The 18,327-nt window shown below is 47.9% G+C and overlaps 5 protein-coding genes across 5 annotated transcripts; 3 read left to right on the top strand and 2 right to left on the bottom strand.

The window, feature by feature from the left end:
• Positions 1-2,209: 2,209 nt before the first annotated feature.
• MCYG_01143 (conserved hypothetical protein) lies at positions 2,210-5,188 on the top strand (the record flags this gene model as incomplete). Its single annotated transcript, XM_002850993.1, has 2 exons — positions 2,210-2,966; positions 2,994-5,188. 2 exons carry the CDS (start codon positions 2,210-2,212, stop codon positions 5,186-5,188), a joined length of 2,952 nt encoding a protein of 983 aa, XP_002851039.1.
• A 1,472-nt stretch (positions 5,189-6,660) lies between these two features.
• MCYG_01144 (lipoyltransferase 1) lies at positions 6,661-8,229 on the bottom strand (the record flags this gene model as incomplete). Its single annotated transcript, XM_002850994.1, has 2 exons — positions 6,661-6,936; positions 7,177-8,229. The coding sequence occupies 2 exons, from the start codon at positions 8,227-8,229 to the stop codon at positions 6,661-6,663; spliced, it is 1,329 nt and encodes a 442-aa protein (XP_002851040.1).
• A 673-nt stretch (positions 8,230-8,902) lies between these two features.
• On the top strand, positions 8,903-10,256 carry MCYG_01145 (chorismate synthase; the record flags this gene model as incomplete). Its single annotated transcript, XM_002850995.1, has 3 exons — positions 8,903-8,937; positions 8,991-9,361; positions 9,421-10,256. The coding sequence occupies 3 exons, from the start codon at positions 8,903-8,905 to the stop codon at positions 10,254-10,256; spliced, it is 1,242 nt and encodes a 413-aa protein (XP_002851041.1).
• Positions 10,257-11,010: 754 nt separating this feature from the next.
• On the bottom strand, positions 11,011-13,768 carry MCYG_01146 (conserved hypothetical protein; the record flags this gene model as incomplete). Its single annotated transcript, XM_002850996.1, has 3 exons — positions 11,011-12,663; positions 12,721-13,581; positions 13,643-13,768. 3 exons carry the CDS (start codon positions 13,766-13,768, stop codon positions 11,011-11,013), a joined length of 2,640 nt encoding a protein of 879 aa, XP_002851042.1.
• Positions 13,769-14,055: 287 nt separating this feature from the next.
• Positions 14,056-15,075, top strand: MCYG_01147 (glycosyltransferase family protein; the record flags this gene model as incomplete). The annotated part of the gene is made up of 2 exons (XM_002850997.1): positions 14,056-14,136; positions 14,263-15,075. 2 exons carry the CDS (start codon positions 14,056-14,058, stop codon positions 15,073-15,075), a joined length of 894 nt encoding a protein of 297 aa, XP_002851043.1.
• Between the last annotated feature and the right edge of the window lie 3,252 nt (positions 15,076-18,327).

An 18,327-nucleotide genomic window follows, 5' to 3' on the forward strand; every position in this document is an offset into this window, starting at 1 on the left:
TCATTAAAAAGTTAACTGCACATCTGTCATACACATGTACTCCATAGCCGTGTGGTACATAACTGGGCAGCGGATGGTGGGCTATTTTCCCCCGAATGTTAACAAGTCCGAGGATTTGTAGCTCTACGGAGTACTCTTTCGTCAGCCTCTCAAGTAGTCACCTTTTGGTGCCGGTTTTAGCGTCTCACTTTTTAGCGTTGATATGGAATGTCCGCGGTGCAATGGCACAGATACTTACTTCCGGATGAATACACGGGTACCGTACTCCGTAATCGTGTATGTTATGTGTATAAAAGAAAATAAATACTACGTTGGAGAAGGCAGAGCTTCATAGCTCTCACATGGCGATCGACCTTCTCTTCCTTGTACCTGGACAGACCGTGCCATTCAAGAAGGAACGTGAATAGACCACTCTCGACCCGATATCGTTCTTTCGGGGGCAACCAGGATCGAGACTTAATTATTGTGGTTTAGGCTTCTTGATTTTGCCTCCATCGCATGACTTTGGAGCTTTAAGGGACAGATTGAACCGAGGGGGAACTGTCATCCGCCAGTCAGATTTCCAGAAGTCCATATATTGGCTCAGGCCCTGGATTCTGAACATCCTGAAATTCGTCATACCAGTTCCAGAGGCAACAAGTGCGCATGGAACTTGTCATAAGGCCCTGTATTATTAACAGCCTCATGAGTATAACTAGTTTTGAAGGGTGGACGTATTCATTGTCATTTCGTCATATTTATCACGCGGTAGAGTGCAGTGTGGCTATATCCTGGTTTGACCATCGTTGTATGCGCGCCTTGCCCTTGCATAAGAATTGCCGCAGTGATATGCAAGGCGTGTGGGCGTATGGGCGCGGCGCGGGAAGCCCACCATTCCTTCGTCTCTCGTTCTTCCTCTCGTCTAGCTCCTCCCTCCCTCGCGGATGTGACCGGGAGAGCAGTGTGAGAGATTATTAAAAGCTGAGCACCTGTGCTCCGTTCAACAAAGAAGACGGGCAACCGGAATGGCGGGATCCACGGTTGCCACAGCCACGAATATACGTATATATTCCCATAGCCAAAGACAGCTTATACAACAACCCTGCTGTTCATTGCTCTTTCCGCTCTTTCCTATCTAGTGATCTCCTCTTGTCGCCATGCGAACCTGATATTCTGCTGTATAATAGGTCAAAAACTTCTCTTTACCCTTGTATGTATCAAAAGTAACTGACTGAGATGACCGTAGATAGTCGTGAGTGCCATAGGCGGTGGTAGCACTCCGTCGTAGACACGGCGCTTCGTCTATCTCGAAGACGTAGTGGTGTGGTCCTCTACTTTGCAAGTGCCTGCGTTCTATGATGACATTGGACAATGATAATATGTAAGACACTTAAATCGCAGATAGGACACCGAGATCACATTTAACCTTTTTCTTCTCCTCCCCTTGCTGAAAGACTCGGGCGTGACCTCGACTGCCCCCGGCGGAACCCAGGACGGGTGGTGGGTGAGATGACCTCCCAACAGCCCGGCGACGTAAGGTTAATTGATTCCTGTTCCTTGATTGCCGTGGTGGTGTGAAGTAGGCAGATCATGGATCCTGAGGCAAAAAGAAAAGAAAAAAACAAAAGGCAACTTCTTCCTCATCAACTCTCTTTCTTGGATTTCCTTTTGATATCAAAAACAAAACAAAAATAACCCATCGGTAAAAAGTAAACGCGAGATAATATCACGTGATAATGTACCTCGGCTGTTGCCTAGCAACCGCCGCGCTTATTTCTTTATTTATTTCTAAACATATCAACATCTTTAGGGTTGCGTTGATTGCTGGTGGCAACTCCGCGTATACGGAGATATGGACCCCCCCATCGTCGCTGAATTCATCAAGTGGGCACTCATAGAAGATTTTTTGTTTGGACCACTGAGAGGTCAACCCTGGTTCTAGAGCCTGAGGGGCTGAAGCATTTGACTGCAAATCAACCAACCACCCCACTGCAATTTGAACCATTAATTTCAACCAGGTTATCACCTAAAACATTGAAGAAGACACTTTGTTGATGTTGTTTTGCAGTTTTACTGTGATCATGTTGTGAGCCGTCAAGTCCTTCAGAAAATACGTATCAAGCTGGCCAGTGCTGCTTCAATAAATTAGGCTGGAACAGACCATGGGAGGTTGACTGGTCCACGTTTCATTGTTGACTAGGCGATCGACCTCTTTGGTCGCAGGCTCAGAATGTTCAGAACTTTTACTGCCAGCAGTCTCATCGCGCTGGCAGCTGCAGCAGACTTACCATACAACCCTTCATCTTTGTGGGCGTCGACGACCTCTGAAAATCAATCAGTTGCCTACTTCCTATCATCTTCGTCAAGTGGTGTTAGATTCCAATATATAAACCTCACCAAATCATTTGATGTCTCCTCGCCGTCCTTCTCAGACCTCCCCTCGCCGCCTTTCTCCTCCAACAACACAAAGTCGATAGTTCCCATCGCGGACCCGGACGGCGTCCCTACCGTCTATGCGGGGGATTGTCAGTCTACTGACGCCCAAATATGGCGATTCGAAGGACAGAAAGGCAATGACTCTGCCGGTGTGGACGGAAAATGGGCTACATCTACGATTCAAGCAAAGAAAGGCAGTGGAAATACACCATGGAAAGGTCCAAACTATCTCGCAGCCGGGGTTGGGTTCTCGAACCCAGAGAGTGATTCAGCTCCTGATATCTACGTATTTGCTGGAATGTGCCCAACCGCTGAATCAAGCTCTGGGTCCTGGATATCTGATGCAGAGTACTCCAGAAATATGACCTATCTCCAGACTGAAGTGTCTCCTCCTAGCCCAGGCTATAATATCGAGACATTATCCATTAGATCTCCGCCCGTAGCTGAGGCGGGTTTCAGCATGACCCCCCTTGTACCTGCATATTCAAATTCGTCAACAGGTGCCATGTTGCGTCACCAGAGCTTTGTGCTTGCAGGTGGACATACACAAAGTGCTTTTCTCAATATGTCACAGATAGCACTATTTTCCCTTCCAGAAGCGAGCTGGAGCTATGTCACAGTAAACCAGGCACTTGGCGATTCATCCCAGGAAAGCTTACCGAATGGTATCTCCGGAATCGAACCACGATCTGGCCATACTGCAGTCCTCACGCCTGACGGCAGCAAAATAATCATATTCGGAGGTTGGGTTGGGGACACTTCCGTACCTGCACAGCCCCAATTAGCTGTTCTTGAGATTGGTGAGGACTATGGAGGCTCTGGTGATTGGACATGGGAAATTCCAAATGACTCGCTAGGCAGGCTGCCAGAAGGCACTGGTATATTCGGCCATGGAGCGGCCATGCTTCCCGGAGGCTTAATGCTTCTCATGGGCGGATACAAAATACCACCAACATCATCCAAGAGGTCCAACAACGAATTTATGGTTAACGACCAGACCTTTCTTTTCAATACAAGTTCTGGGGCCTGGGTTACATCATATACTCCTCCAGACTATATCTCTGGCCCAACCGAGCACTACCGAGGTCCACTGTCTACAACATTGCAGAAGGTGGGCCTGGGTGTTGGCCTTGGAATTGGCGTGCCTGTCGCCGCTCTGGCTATATTAGCCTGCTTCATCCTCCGCAATCGACGCTCTCGTGTGCATCGAAAAAACCGTGAGCAAACACTCCGTAGCCTTGCATTAGGTGCCGAAAGACCCCATTTTGAAGCGCCAGATCTAGACCATGATGTGCATCAGCCAATGATCCAAGTTGATTCTGCCCAGCGCTATGGTTTTGGTGGATACAATGATCCTCATTATATGCCATTTGCAGTCGAAAGGACAGGCCTCCTTGTCGACAATCCAAGTCCTACCAGAGGCCTACGGGGAAGCGTGCGTTCCCGGGGATACCAACAGGGTATTTTGCAGGATGATCCAAGACGAAATATTAAATTTTCTCAAATTCAACCCATTGATGAAGGGGAGGAATACGATACTATGCAGCCACAACCAGAAGGTGCTACTGGTTGCAGAGATAGCAAATGTTCTAGTTCTTCCGACCCTTTCAAAGACCCTCCTTCCCCGTCCAAGGCGTGTTTCCCATCACTTGTGCCTCAAGATCAATCTAAATCGCAAGTCAGCGACGAGAACATACACAACTGGGTACATACGTTAAGCTCCGAGAAGCTAGAGAAGCCTCCTAGTATCGCGTCGGAAAAACAAGATCGTACGCTCTCCAACCTGTCTGGCACCTCGGGCACCTCATCCTCCTCTCATCGTACAAATCCAAGGTTACTAGACCGTTCTATATCCCAGAGATCCAACACCGGCAACCCTTCAAACTTCAACAGCCCTGATAGAGGATATGCAGCCGATTCGGATAGAGCGATCCCCAGCCGAGCCGTCTTATCAGGTAGGCCTTCCTCTCAGCTTTCTTATGCACAACTTCAAACGGAAGGCTCGTCATTGCTAGGCGCCAATCCTTCATGGATGCCTCAGCAGGACCCAAATCAGCCTGTTGACGCACGTCCTGCGCCAGTAGCTTTAGAGCTAGCAGGGACCATTCGGCGAGTTTTGGGCTCCTTAAGGAGATCAGAATCTTCCAGTGATTCTAAAAAAGCGCCCAATCAGGCAGAATCCCGCGTGCCAAATCAGCGAAGCTCAAGTACAAGCCCAACGAAGAGCTTTCATACTCTACCCGACGAGGAAACCCAGGAAGGTGTCCACGGGGCTGCACAACGTCCGCACCGGGCTGTCAGTACAAGCTCTTCTGTCCTTAGGTGCAAACAAGGCGCTAAAGATTGGAACGCAAAGCGCAAATCGGGAGACAGCTCCGTATTTCGGCAAGGGAAAGCTTGGCATGAATCAGCATCCCTTGAGGCTGGAAGTGTAGCTGGTGGCGGAAGCTTTAGAAGCAGCGAGGATGACTATGACTATGATGATGAAGACTGGGATGTTGAGGCAGCTGCTGAGGGGAGAGTGGTGCAGGTTACATTTACTGTGCCCAAGGAAAGGTTGAGGGTTGTCAACGCCGGTGCTGGAGATACCATTGATGATGACGATGAACGAGATGATGACAAAAAGACAAAACAAAGGAAGGTCGATACCAATGACGGCGATGATGAAAACGATAACGTGAAAGGATCGATGCCAAATCCCGAATCTATACAATCCATTGATGTCTTTACAGATGCCCCAGAAAAGAGCAGTGAAACACCGTCGAAAAAATAGAGGATGAAGATCATAGATTGATCTTAGAGTTCCAGAGTCTCATTTTCTTTTTTTTTCTTGTCTACTTTTTTTTAACTGAGATACTTTTTTTGCCGGGGTCGTATGCCGACGGCCTGTGTTTACTGATTGATTTTTTGGGAAGGATGGGAATTTGATATTGATTTAGGGCGCATACACGGGCTATTCTCAGGGGCTCTATAAGCGTCACTTTCACTTTTCATTTCTTCGTATATGTATTTAACTATTTCTTTTTAAGAGAAGCGCAACGTCATTAGCTATAACTCTCGGCATATCCGAGAACAATATAAGATAGCATTGAGATCTTGTCGAAGGCCTCGACCCGGTTCGGTCTGCAGCTCCCCATAGCCTTTTCGGGTTCATAGGCCCTTGGTTTCCCGTTCATTTAGTTAATTAAATATCTGCCTGTACAGAGAGAGGTAGGTCACGGCCAGGGGGGAGATCAACCCGTCGTCGGGGTCAACGGCGATAGTTCCTTGCTGAAGATCGCACAGGGGGGTAGTTCAATTGCTCGATATGGGCAGCCAACAAGGGCCAGATGCAAGATATAAAAGTAAACTGGGCCATATAATCAAAAGCATGGGGAATAAAGACCAAGTACGAGCCTATTTAATAAGCAAATTCGTAACTACCTCTTGCCCTGGTGGAGGTCCGCGCGCTCGTAGACAGGGAATTCGGCGTAGATATTGGCAAGCCAAACATTCCATCCTTTAGATATATGCCTCGCCGTATTATTATACATGAGTGTGTATGAGTTAGCGAATTTGATGGAGATATCCTTGTATTATAGATCGTATGTACATGCCGCAATATAAACGGATCCTTTGGACAGGAGTGGTAAATAAACTCCCTTGCTGCATTTCGTATCCCCGGGAATATTGCGCACGGAGTATTGTAGAGTGGCAGCTAGTTGGATTCATGATACATACGTATACATATGCTTCATACCACGGGCTGGCCTGGGATTTATCCTCTGCGAGATGGAATCGTCAAAGGCCTTGCGTTACAGAAGGGGGGATTTCTTATGAAGTATGCGTATACATGTATGTTTACTCGGATAACCAGCCCCTTTTCTATACCGATTAAATACTTGGATCAGATTTCTGTTATTCACAGTTCTGTATTATATTTCTGGAGGCTGGTGGTTTTTGATTGATGTAGTTATGTCCTGGGAGCTGGTCCTCTAGATCTCCTCTTGGCCGGTTCGCAATTAGACCCATAGCTATGTCTCTACACATTGCCCCTAAGACATCTTTATTCTTCCTCTCCTTGTCTGTCCAGTATACGGCTGATAGATATGAGGTGACTATCGAGGCTTCTTGAGTAGGAAGGTGTTCTGTTCAAGTGTCTAAATATAAACATTGTCTAATATTGTACATAAGTAGAGGCAAAGAGTGTTAGTTTAAGACAACAAGGCATGACAAATACATCACTTCAATCAGCCAGTTGACATATCAATATCCAAGCTTGTCGTTAAGCCACTTGGAAAGGCCCGAGAGCTCGCTGTCTGGAGAATTCGACCCGAAAGCACCAGGGTACGCGCCATCCTGGCTGGCAACTGCTAAAGCAGAGCTGAGAACTGATCCCCAGTCTGAGATTTCATGCAGAGGCTTGTTGTGCAGGATTTTATGAACGCACTTCGCTTCGTAATGTGCTGTCTCTTGGTCTGGTGATGTCGAAACGTGACTTTCGGTTATAAGGCCAGATTTAACTCGGAAGAACGCCTTAGTCTATAGCCATGGTTCTTCCTGTTAGTGCATCACCTTGGAGAAATGTGGCGAAGCTGCAGGGTAAGACATACTGAAGGGGAGAGGGCAGCTGATGGCTCTGGCCTAGCCCGGGGATCTTCCTCCGTTGGGTACGTGGAGAATGTAAACTGAGGACACTGTTTGTATTTCCATTCCAAGGACTAGTAAAAGGATGTCAGTTTATCAATCATCAAATACGATACAGCAGTACCTGTTACTTACGTGTAGTTCTTGGATGCTTTTGCACACTTCGGGCTCGTTTTTTGCATCTTCATCAGTTAATATGCCAGCAACCCAGTCATCTCCAGAAGACAGTTCTGGATCGTTGGCATGGGCCCTTTGTGCTTTCCGTAGAGCGTTTCTATCCAAATTATACAGCAAGGCAAATTCTTCCATGATTTCCCCGATTATCTGCCGCATAAGGAACGGCCTGACTGATTCATCCAATGCTGAGGATACATTTCCAACCGGGGATCTGACACTCTCGACTCCTCTGGCCTTGATATAGGGACGCGCAGGCGACCTTAGAAACAACCCAATCTGACTAAGGTTCGGCGAATCTATCAAACAGGTACCGTGGTGCAAAGCACGGAATCTCGACAGCTTATAAGCTGAGCCCGAGATTTTGACGGCCCTCACGGGGTTCTCCAGCGGCGGGCTCTCAGCGTCCTGGTCTGCCGGTCCAGCCTTGACAACCCGAGAAGACGGCTCTTGCTGCGGATCTAGACCAAGGACGATATCATGACGTTCGTTGACCTTCGTTCCCAAAGCCCCAACGTTCTTTAATGCCTTGACAACCAACTCTGCATGCTTGTCACGATGAAAAGTCGGTTTGGGACAAATCACGCAGAAATTCAAGTTTCCTTCATCGTGAAAAACGGAGCCACCGCCAGATCGTCGTCGAACAAAGAGCGCAGCATCATTGCTGCTCCGTCCACTGTCTACAATCCTATTGCTGCTCTTCAGCAGATGCAGATTCGTCTCGAGCCATGGGTTCTGGTTCCGCCCGATAACGACACAGGGCCTGTTAATATATAGAAAGAGGATCTTGGAGTCCGGCGGCGAGTGTTCGTAGAGGAAGTTCTCGAGGGACAGGTTGACGAAGGGGTCGTTGGAGAGAGACTGATAGACCTGGAGTTTGGACTGAGGCCGAGAGGCCAGGGCAGCAAAAGTCGAGAGTGGACGGACGGTAAGCCGCCTACTCGCCGTCCATTGACAGCAATGCTTGAGAGACTGCGACCATTGCAGTGGCTGTAATGGACGGGCTGAAAACATGAAGCCAGACTGCTACAGCGACATTGTATAAGCAAGAAAGGTCGTCAAGCCGGAGTCGAGGCTAAAACGAGAACCCGCCGAGCCAATAATCTCGTGCTTAGTCTTTAGGCGTGCTTTAGGCGTGAAGCCCCTAAGAAGCCCCTAAGCCTCCCCCCTAAGGCTGGCTTCTCCCCTAAGACTCCGTTAAGTCCCTGAATGCCTCTGGGCTTAAATACTCTGGAGCCTTCCCATAGCACGACAGGGTAAGTCATCCGTTCAATCCAAGGCAGTCCGCATCTCAACAAGTCAACAATGCATCTTATCTATTAATTAGATATAACAAGTCGGTCTCTCGGTCCGCCAAAGGATGTAAAACAGCTCTTCTAGTAGCAAGAAAAAAAAGGAGGAAAAGAAGAAATCCGTCATCGGCGCTGAGTCAGCCACGTTGGGAAGCTTCAAATAAAAAGACCAAAAGATGAGAAAAAGACGAAGATGACAATCTGAACTGGAGTTAAGCGATTGGACTTTTTGTTCTTCTTAGACCTGTACGGACCAGACAGTCGTTCGTGTTCACCGACTGCTCACCTAGTAAAGACTACTTCAAGCTGGTATATAAGAAGACCTGTGAAGCCCCCCGATCCCTGACATCCACCCCCCACTATATTCAAGCTAGAGCGAGAACGAGAGCTTCAGGATGTCGACGTTCGGAGAATATTTCAGAGTCACCACGTATGACGCTCTGAACTCCAATTGAAACAGTTGTGTTATTTATTTACTAACAGATATACCAGCTATGGCGAGTCACATTGCCGCTCTGTCGGCTGCATCGTCGACGGTTGTCCTCCTGGCATGGAGCTCACGGAGGCAGATATCCAGCCCCAGATGACCAGAAGAAGACCCGGACAGAGTGCTCTTACAACTCCCCGGAACGAGAAGGACAAGGTAGAGATACAGTCCGGAACTGAGTTTGGCATCACACTAGGCACTCCGATTGGCATGGTGGTGCGGAACGAAGACCAACGGCCAAAGGACTATGGAAACAGTACTATGGACATGTACCCCAGGCCTAGCCATGCAGACTTCACTTATCTGGAAAAGTACGGAGTCAAGGCTAGCAGTGGTGGTGGTAGAAGCAGTGCGCGAGAGACCATCGGTATGGCTGTCTCCCTTCTCCGATAGTTAACTCTGAATCGCTAACTAACAGAAATATAGGTCGTGTTGCTGCTGGTGCGATTGCGGAGAAGTATCTCAAGCTCTCCCATAATGTAGAGATTGTCTCCTTCGTCACCTCTGTTGGGCATGAGCACCTCTTCCCTCCAACGGCCGAGCATCCGAGCCCGGTAACGAACCCAGAGTTCTTGAAGCTTATCGAGACTATCGACAGAAAGACCGTCGACTCTTTCGCCCCCATCCGATGCCCCCATGCAGACGCTGCCCAGCGAATGACCAAGTTGATCGAGCACCATCGAGACCTCTCTGACAGCATCGGAGGAACAGTCACATGCGTTATCAGAAACGTTCCCATCGGCCTGGGAGAGCCGTGCTTCGATAAGCTAGAAGCTAAACTGGCGCACGCAATGCTCTCTATCCCCGCTACAAAGGGCTTCGAGATCGGATCTGGCTTCTTAGGCTGTGAGATTCCCGGGTCAATTCACAATGACCCGTTCGTGGTCGATACCAACGGCACTGGAAAGAGGTTGACCACCAAGACGAACAACTCCGGCGGTATACAGGGAGGAATCTCCAACGGAGCATCCATCTATTTCCGCGTTGCCTTCAAGCCACCGGCGACTATCGGACAAGCTCAGACCACCGCATCTTATAGCTTTGAAGAAGGTGTCCTTGAAGCCAAGGGCCGACATGACCCATGTGTGGTGCCGAGAGCCGTCCCCATCGTCGAGGCCATGTCCGCCTTGGTCATCATAGATGCACTCATGGCACAGAATGCCAGGGAGGCCGCGAAGAATTTGCTCCCCCCACTACCACAGACCCTGCCAACAAGGCCAACCAGCTCTCCGGCCCAGGCCAAGAATGAGCAAGCGAAATGAGAGCGTCCACTCCCCCGCTGCCACCATTCCAACCACTAATATTCCTATTTCGGTAGGATGTCGACTTACGTTTTAAGTGCAATGCAGCAACCATTATTTTTTCCCCCTCCCCCCCGTTCTATCTCGTTTATGCCATTTCATGCAGCTATGACTTTTTTGACAAAGGCTTTTTGCTTTTGGCGTGATTGGGGCTTAGCCTAAAATAAAATAAGAGATAGAAAGGAGAGTGGAATGGATATAGATCTTTATTTTTTTTGCTAATATACATACATGCATACATACACTAAGTGCCCAACCATCGCCACTACTCGGTCCCTTCTTCATATATCCCCGTTGGCTGCAGCTAATAACATCCTTCCTTAAGTCCTGTAAGCCTATCCCTACTATCATGTGAACATTTGCTGCCTTTCTCCTGCAGTGTAACACCTACTAGTTTTTCAAACCATGTTAACGGGCATATATCGAGGACAAGACAAAGTTAGATCTCTGTTTAAATACAATAAACAAACGGGCATATGCATATCATCATATAAATTGCATTAAAAGGGGGCGTTACCAAAGTACAAGAAAATACAGTCAAGACGCTAATCTCCACAAGACGCCGTATACTGTCTAAAGATGCAGTAATAACTTGTGTGCAAAAAAAGGGTAGAAGGTAAAACAAAACCTTTCAGTATGGATCATCAATGGGAACGTTGAATAAAGAGACTTAGGTATTATAACAGATAAAAAAGAAAAGCATCATTGTATGGCATTAATTCCGTCGCTGACGCAGAGAGTAACGTGTAGTAGGCGGAGCTCGGGGAGCCGGATCATCATTAAGATTAAGAGACTTGATAATAGAAGGACTGGCGTTGTCGTGGTTTATGTTCAAAAATCTAGACTGAGAAATGGGTGTTTGGGCTTCTGACGCAACTGATGAGGCGTAGTCTGAAGCTGTAGAGGTAGGGGAAAAAGGACTGTCCTGTAAAGCTGCATCAAATGAAGGTGAGAATGACAGAGTTGGCTGTCGGGCAGCTGGGGTATAACCGGCGAACTTAGTTGAAGGTGTAAATGAAGGCTGCGGTGTTGATTTCATTCTAGTAGCGAAATCAGGGAAACTATTGTGGTTTCTTTGGGGGAAGATGCCGGCTGAAGGGTTAGTCTTGGGACTAGTTCTGATGTTGGTCGTTGATTGTCGTCCGATCCGGGGAGTACTAGCATGCTGGCTATCTGGAGATGTGCTCTTTTGTTTGATGTTGAGTGCAGAAATCGAGCCATCCGTTGATGAGCCAGGAGATTTCTTATCCTTTTCCATATTGTCGACTTTGGGGACATTACTAGACTCGGTAGAGCTGGTTTGAGGGATGAGAGAAGAAGGGCCGAGGCCAAACATCTCATGTCCCATCATGAAGGAGACCAAATATATCCCAGCATTATCCAGACCTACTAGGTTGTAAATCTGACGAGCCTGTACCACGGCCAGGTAAATGCATGACACTAATTCAAAAAGAGAGAGCAAGATCTCGGTCACATTCCAGGCCAACATTGGCTTCATCAAAGACTCCAGGAATGAGAAGGCCGCAACAAGGAACGCTATGCCGAGTACCACCGTCTCAATTGACTTTGCAGGTACTGTATAGACCTTTGTGCTCATCCACAGGCCCAGACAAAGGAGCAAAAGAGAGATTCGCAGGATATGAGATGACTTGTTGCCAACAACTGCAGACTTGCGGTTGATGGAAGCTTGAGCAGACTGGCTCTGTCGGGTATTCCCTGGCCCATCTGCGATTGAGAAAGCTTGGTCAAATAAATTTTCCAGTCCCGTTTCGGCTGTTAGACTTGGAGGGAAAAACCTGGGTGCAGCAAAGACGGCATTAGTTCGGACTGGCTTGGGCTGCTTGTCTTCTTCTTCCTCATCCTCATCGTCCTCTTGTGAGAACAGCGTGGGCTGTAAAACAGGAGCTTGGTGGAATGGGTTTGGTTTCTTCTGAATCTTTTCCACCTTCTCTGCTACTGGATTCCGTAGATTCCATGAAGGCGGTTTCGGTATTTGAGGCAGCTGGCCTTGAAAGAGCGTTGAAGTGGATATTGCTGGTGCCTGGTTGGTATTTTTGATCGGGATCTGGAGTGGTTGCCGGGATGGAGTCCAGTCCATCGCATCGAAATCGTCCTGCCGAGGGTCAAGAGGAGGAGTCGGTGGGACGTATGGTTCTGGAGTTGCCAAACGGCGAGGTGCAAGGCTAGCAATTGGAAATCGCTGAGAGGCTGGCTGGCTGGCCACCTCGGAGGTTTGCGACTCTGGAGGACTTATCAGCGGCGTTCCTGCGCGGCTGTTAGTATTGGATAGCAGTTTCTCGGTATTGTCGTGCCAATCGACGAGCGGTTTCTTCTCAAATTTGATAGTCGAAGTTGAGGCAATAGTTGTCTATCCAGCGTTAGAATATTTGTCAATCCCTATCAGCCAGGAAGTTATAGAACTCACAATCAAGGTAAATATAGCTACAAAAGCATGAATAGATGGATTTAGCTGTGGATGAAGACCTGTTATCGCAGGGTCCTGCAAGCCAGCCCATGCCATAAACCTGACCATGAGAGTAACAATTTGAATGCGATAGTACTCCTGTAACCCAATCAATCTACCATGATGCCCTTCAACCTTTAATCTCAGTTTTGGATTCCACCAGAGAGAAAATGCGCCGAGAATCAACGATAATCCAGCATATGGCGCAAGAAAAGCAGCACATTCTCCAGGAACACCGCGGTTTTGCATAACGCTAGTGACACACTGCCTAGCAATAGAGGACATCAACAATGAACCCATTCCTGTATCCTGCAGCTGATGAGCAGAAGACGCAAAAGCCACAACGTCCCAGACCAGTTGACCGGCAACACTTGACCAGAACGCGAAAGCCCCTGTGGAGACCAAAAGACTCTTCCATTTCCACATATGCCTCTTTTGCTTGGATGATTTGCCCTTGCTACGCTCCATCATGCGCCGCAGATGGTCTGTTTTGGCGGCATATCCGGCTTGTCTGATGCGCTTAATGACTCGTGGTTTGCACTTCTCACAGACCTGTGGGTAGCGTTCCTCCAAACTCCGCTTGTACGAAGGATATGACTTCTCATAGACTGCATATTCCGGATGTGACGGGTCCGGTAGGTATGAAGCCAGTGTCTGAGTGAAAAGATACTGGTTCTTCTGGCATGTTGAGCAGAAAATGGTAGAGTCGGCAGCACTTGGCTGCTCCGGTTGTTCGAAGGATTGCGCGACAGGAGCAGCATACCGATGGAATCGTCTCTCCGTCGATACTTCAGCAGCAGGAGGATCGGTTATTTCACCATTCTTCATACAACTGTCAGCTCAAATAACCGGTTTACCTGGATGTCTTCAAAGAATAACGTACTTCATCGAGATGGTTTACAGCCTGACAGCGGTCGCATTTCCACTTCTGGACACCATTCCTGTATACCTGGTTTGAATTTCCGCTGCAGTAAAAGCATCGCAGTCGCTTCTGAAAAAAAGGAGCCATGACGGCCTACATAAAGTAAGCTGGCTGTATATTTCTTGGGTGTGATGAGATGTCGGTTGTTGTTATTATTTTTTTTATATTTTCCCATTTTATCATCTTTTAGTTGGTTGAGTTGCGGGTTTAAGTCGCGCTAAACCCCGAAGAAACCAAAAAAGATCAACATCAGGAGAAGAAAAGAGAAGAAGAGATAAACAGGAGACGACAACAACGGTCGAGTAGAAGACTGAAGATGCCGGAAAGGACCAGCTGTGAATTCCATTGTGGTGGATGCGCGAATAACAACTGAGATGGTCTTTATTTTAACTGACGATACCAAACAACTACGGATGAAGGGAAGAGACTACATCTACAAGTTGATATCTAAGGAGGTGCTGCGGTGGCCATGAAGTATCTAGTTCTCCTGGGAACTTTGGCATTACTGGCCTTAATCTATTTAGTCACGGTAACGTAGGCCCTCCATCAGCTTGAGTGTAGGGTTACTAACACTTGAATAGTCTTTAATACGTGGCTCAAGCAAGGCTCAGGACAGACAGCCATGCCGCCCAATCCATCTTCTAGTCGTTCTGGGGAGTGGAGGGCATACTGAAGAAATGCTCTCCATGCTAAGACATGCAAAGCTGGATCCAACTTCCTATTTCAAACGCACATATATCGTCAGCTCTGGAGATTCCTTCAGCGCCAGGAAAGCCGTGCAGTACGAAAAGAGCATTCAAAGTGGTAGACAGACTGGCAGGGAAGACGCAAACAGTAACTATAGCATAGTCACGGTTCCTCGTGCGAGAAAAGTGCACCAATCCTTTCTGACCGCGCCCTTGTCCACGCTACAATGCTTCGGATTCTGCATGTTGGTGCTCATGGGCAGACATCCCGATCAGCTCACCGCTTCCTCAGGAGCTTGTCCCGGATATCCTGACATCATTCTCACGAACGGGCCTGGCACGGGAGTTTGCGTGGTCGTTGCCGCCCGACTTATCCGCCTGTTCGACCAGCTGGTATATCGCATCCTGCCCCATGCCGGATCGAACATCACCAGCCCATCCGAGTCGAATTTGAGGTCCACTCTCGACTCCGGCCCCGAGTCCCATTCCCAATCCGGGTCCTCTCAAGCTCAACGCCGTGAAACCAGACGGTATCTACGGACGATATTCATCGAGTCCTGGGCGCGCGTGACTACCGTGAGTTTGTCGGGAAGGATCCTCTTCCCTCTCGTCGACCGGTTCTTGGTACAGTGGGAAGGCCTAGCTGGTTACTCAGGATGGTTTGGATTTGGTAGAAAGGCCGAATATGTTGGAAATTTGCTAGGCTAGGTGATGTGAGGCGAAGGGGGAATCACTACATATACATAATACATGAGAAGGCACCATACATATACGAGATTTTTGGGGGTTATATGTTATACCCGACGGTAACTGAAGGTCTCCGGATGCTTGGGGAAGGAGAAGTTCAAGTTCGTCCACATTAACTCTACAGAGTTATGGATGGTGATGCAAAGGGGATGCCGGATTCTACATATTACCTCCCCGGGGAAAGACAAGCTGTTGCACGGCGGTGCTTTACACAAATGCGATCGACCGGATGGTACGACGTTGAAGGAGGAAGATGCATAAACCGATATCTTATACGATACTCGCTTGCGGGAGAAAGGAGATGGCTTGAGATTAAGCGACCTATATTCTTCCCAGGGATAATGTCAATCGTACTATTTGCTCAGAATGCGATGCATAAGGCAATCAATATATCTCGCTTATTCCTACAATTAATATATATATATATATACCTGCATGGTAGACTTTCTATGTTTGTATATCATCTATTGATGCTTCAAAACCGCCGCTCCCGCTTAAAAGGCCCTCGAAATGCATACTGTATTAACTAGAGAAGAGCATCTCATCATGCACATGATTTTCTCTTGTGATATTTATGATAACAGTTGCTGGGCCACGACATACACGAGCCTGGATGCGGTGCTCCATCTTCCTTCAAAAAAAACTGCATTGTCTAGTTGATTTGTACCCCCGTACTACTTATACTATGCAATGTGTGATATACAAAGTCGAAGGCGAGGTACTTAAGCGAGCTCACTAGGTTAATTTACCTTTCTACGTAGAAGCTCAGTCTGTCCAAGTCTGTCAAGTCTGTCTATGCGCTGCAGACTTGCATAGACAGCCTGCTTGACAAGACGGCAGGATATTGAATCTATGTACAACAACATGGAAGCTGTGCCGCTCCCCCTCAATAATCTATGTATAGTATAATCATTCTGCATTGTCTGTCCATTCGTCCTTGCATTGCATGTGGAGATAGGGCGAAAAATGGTGCCAGCCCAAAAGAAATCCAGGAACTCCACGGGCCGATATCTTAGTTAATGCAAGTTAGGGCAGAAAAAAAAGTGCTTAATAATTCTATCTGGTCTGGATGCCTGTCATGGAGACGACCGAGGGATGGCAATTTATCCTTGAGCTTAAGAGGTAGGCGACTATGGCCAAAAGCCCGCCAGGAAGCCAACCTGCTTGCTCGCCGTTCCGTTGCCTTGCTCGGAAGAAAGCCCAATTCGACCTGCTCAGTCCGAGGTCCTTTCCACCCCTGGTCACATCTCTGACGCCTTGCATCAACTGTCCACCGTCATGTTAGCCCCGCCAAGCGTGACCGATTCCCCAAGTACGCATGAAGAGATCGATGGGGCCGACTGTTACCCACGAACCCGCGGTCGTATACATAGTATTTCTGTTGTTGACTATCTGCTGTGTGTGCGTTCGAATGAACACGAGAGAGAAGAAAAAGCATGTCGACGGTCTAGACAGCGCCAGATCAGTGTGACGGAGTCGATTGTTATGGAGACAGATGGAGCATGAGCATGGATGGGGTGGACGGGGTACATGGGATGGAGTCCGATCCAGTCCCAGCCGCCCACGTCCACAGATGTACTTTTCCGGTCATATTGAACAACAAGACGTATATAGCTGTGAGTGCATATGCTATAGTAGTGATGTAGAGAGATGCGTGGCCCGGATGTGAGATGCTGTGACTGTGCCCATGAACGTCATGAGACGGGACCGTCCCGTCCACGATGCTCTCTTCCTCGGTCGAACGTCGTAGTCCAACCACATTATACGAAGGGACGAGAAAGTCAGCGAAAGGTATCGAATACCTAGGTTAGGGCTTGTACAAGAATAAGCGACTGCAGAGTAACTTACTATATTAAGGGCACTCCGGGAATAATAGAGAAAAGAAAAATAAAATATGAGAGAAAAAGGAACGAATCAGGATTTTGGTCTCGCTGCAAGCCCAAGCAGCTTTTCTTCCTTTGCCCTTACACGAATTGCCAGCTGGGAACGACATAGGATGCGATTCTTTTCCTTGCTGCAACCTTCCTTAAACTCCCATCTGTTCCGGATGTAATAATAGTATTTTCATATGAAGTCGTTGACGATGACGACTTCAGGCAGCGACTTTGCCTCGTATCCAGCCCACGGATAAGGACGGACTGAGCTTCATCCTTGACGCAGGAACAGCTGTTGAAAAGTCTATAAGCTTGAATTGAGAGGAGGAAGAAGAAAAGAGAGAAAAAGAAAAGAGAAAAAGGTAGGAGAGTTGTTTGGACGATCCGCAGCGGAAAAGGCAGCGTAAAGATAATCCAACGGTTTCCTTTGCACTCTTTGATATCTCTTTGTTTTTTTCTTCTTCTTCTTCTTCCTGCTTCTCTATCTCCTTTCTTCTCTCTTTTGTTTTGTTTCCTTTGCTTTCACCGGCTTTTTTTTCTTTTTTTAGTTGGCTGAGTATGTAAGACTGATTGACTCCCTTGGGTCTGCTGGAGTGAATTTCCCTTGGTTCCTGGCGGGCACCGTTTCTTTTACCCAGAAACCTTTTCCTCTCTGTCTCTATTTCTGACAGTCGGATTGGTGGATTTTCAGCATCTTATATCCATCCCCAAGGGGTGGAGCCACGTTTCGGCCTTTTCTCTCTCTCTGTTTCTTTTTTCCCCTTGCCTCAACCTTGGTTCGGCCATCGTGGAACCAGCAAGGCCGTAGAAAAAAGAAAAGAAAAAAAAAAAAAAAAAGGCAGAGGTTGAATCCTTGGATCTTGTGCTGCTGCTCGTCATGGCCCTGACAGACTGACGGGTTTGCTGGGTTGGACAATATATGTACAATGGTGGACGATGGGTAGATTGATATTTGCTTTTTGCCCTCTTCATCCCTGTGCGGCAGTCAGTCTGGTCTGTTCGACGATATGTAGATACACAGCAGCCCATAAGCTAATTATTCTCCATTGAAAAAGGTATTATCCGTATACCCCTTCTAGCTCCCGTTCTCAGTAACAGGCAGGCCGAACAAGTCCCGGCATCAAGAAACTGACGAAACGAGGGGGAATACAGCCGGAGAGCACCCTGCCTGCCTCTGCACGACCATGGCTTGTTTGATGTTGCTCCCCAGGGAGAGAAAAGCACTTAATCCTCCTGCTTTCCCTCCCCCCCGGCCAGACGTATATAGCTCCTCGTAGGCCTAAAAATATAAAATATAAGCTATTAGCATATGAAAGAAGCCCCAAGAGGAAGTTAACCA

The sequence above is a fragment of the Microsporum canis genome, genomic scaffold, assembly GCF_000151145.1.
Source record: "Microsporum canis CBS 113480 supercont1.1 genomic scaffold, whole genome shotgun sequence".
Taxonomy (NCBI): Eukaryota; Fungi; Ascomycota; class Eurotiomycetes; order Onygenales; family Arthrodermataceae; genus Microsporum; species Microsporum canis.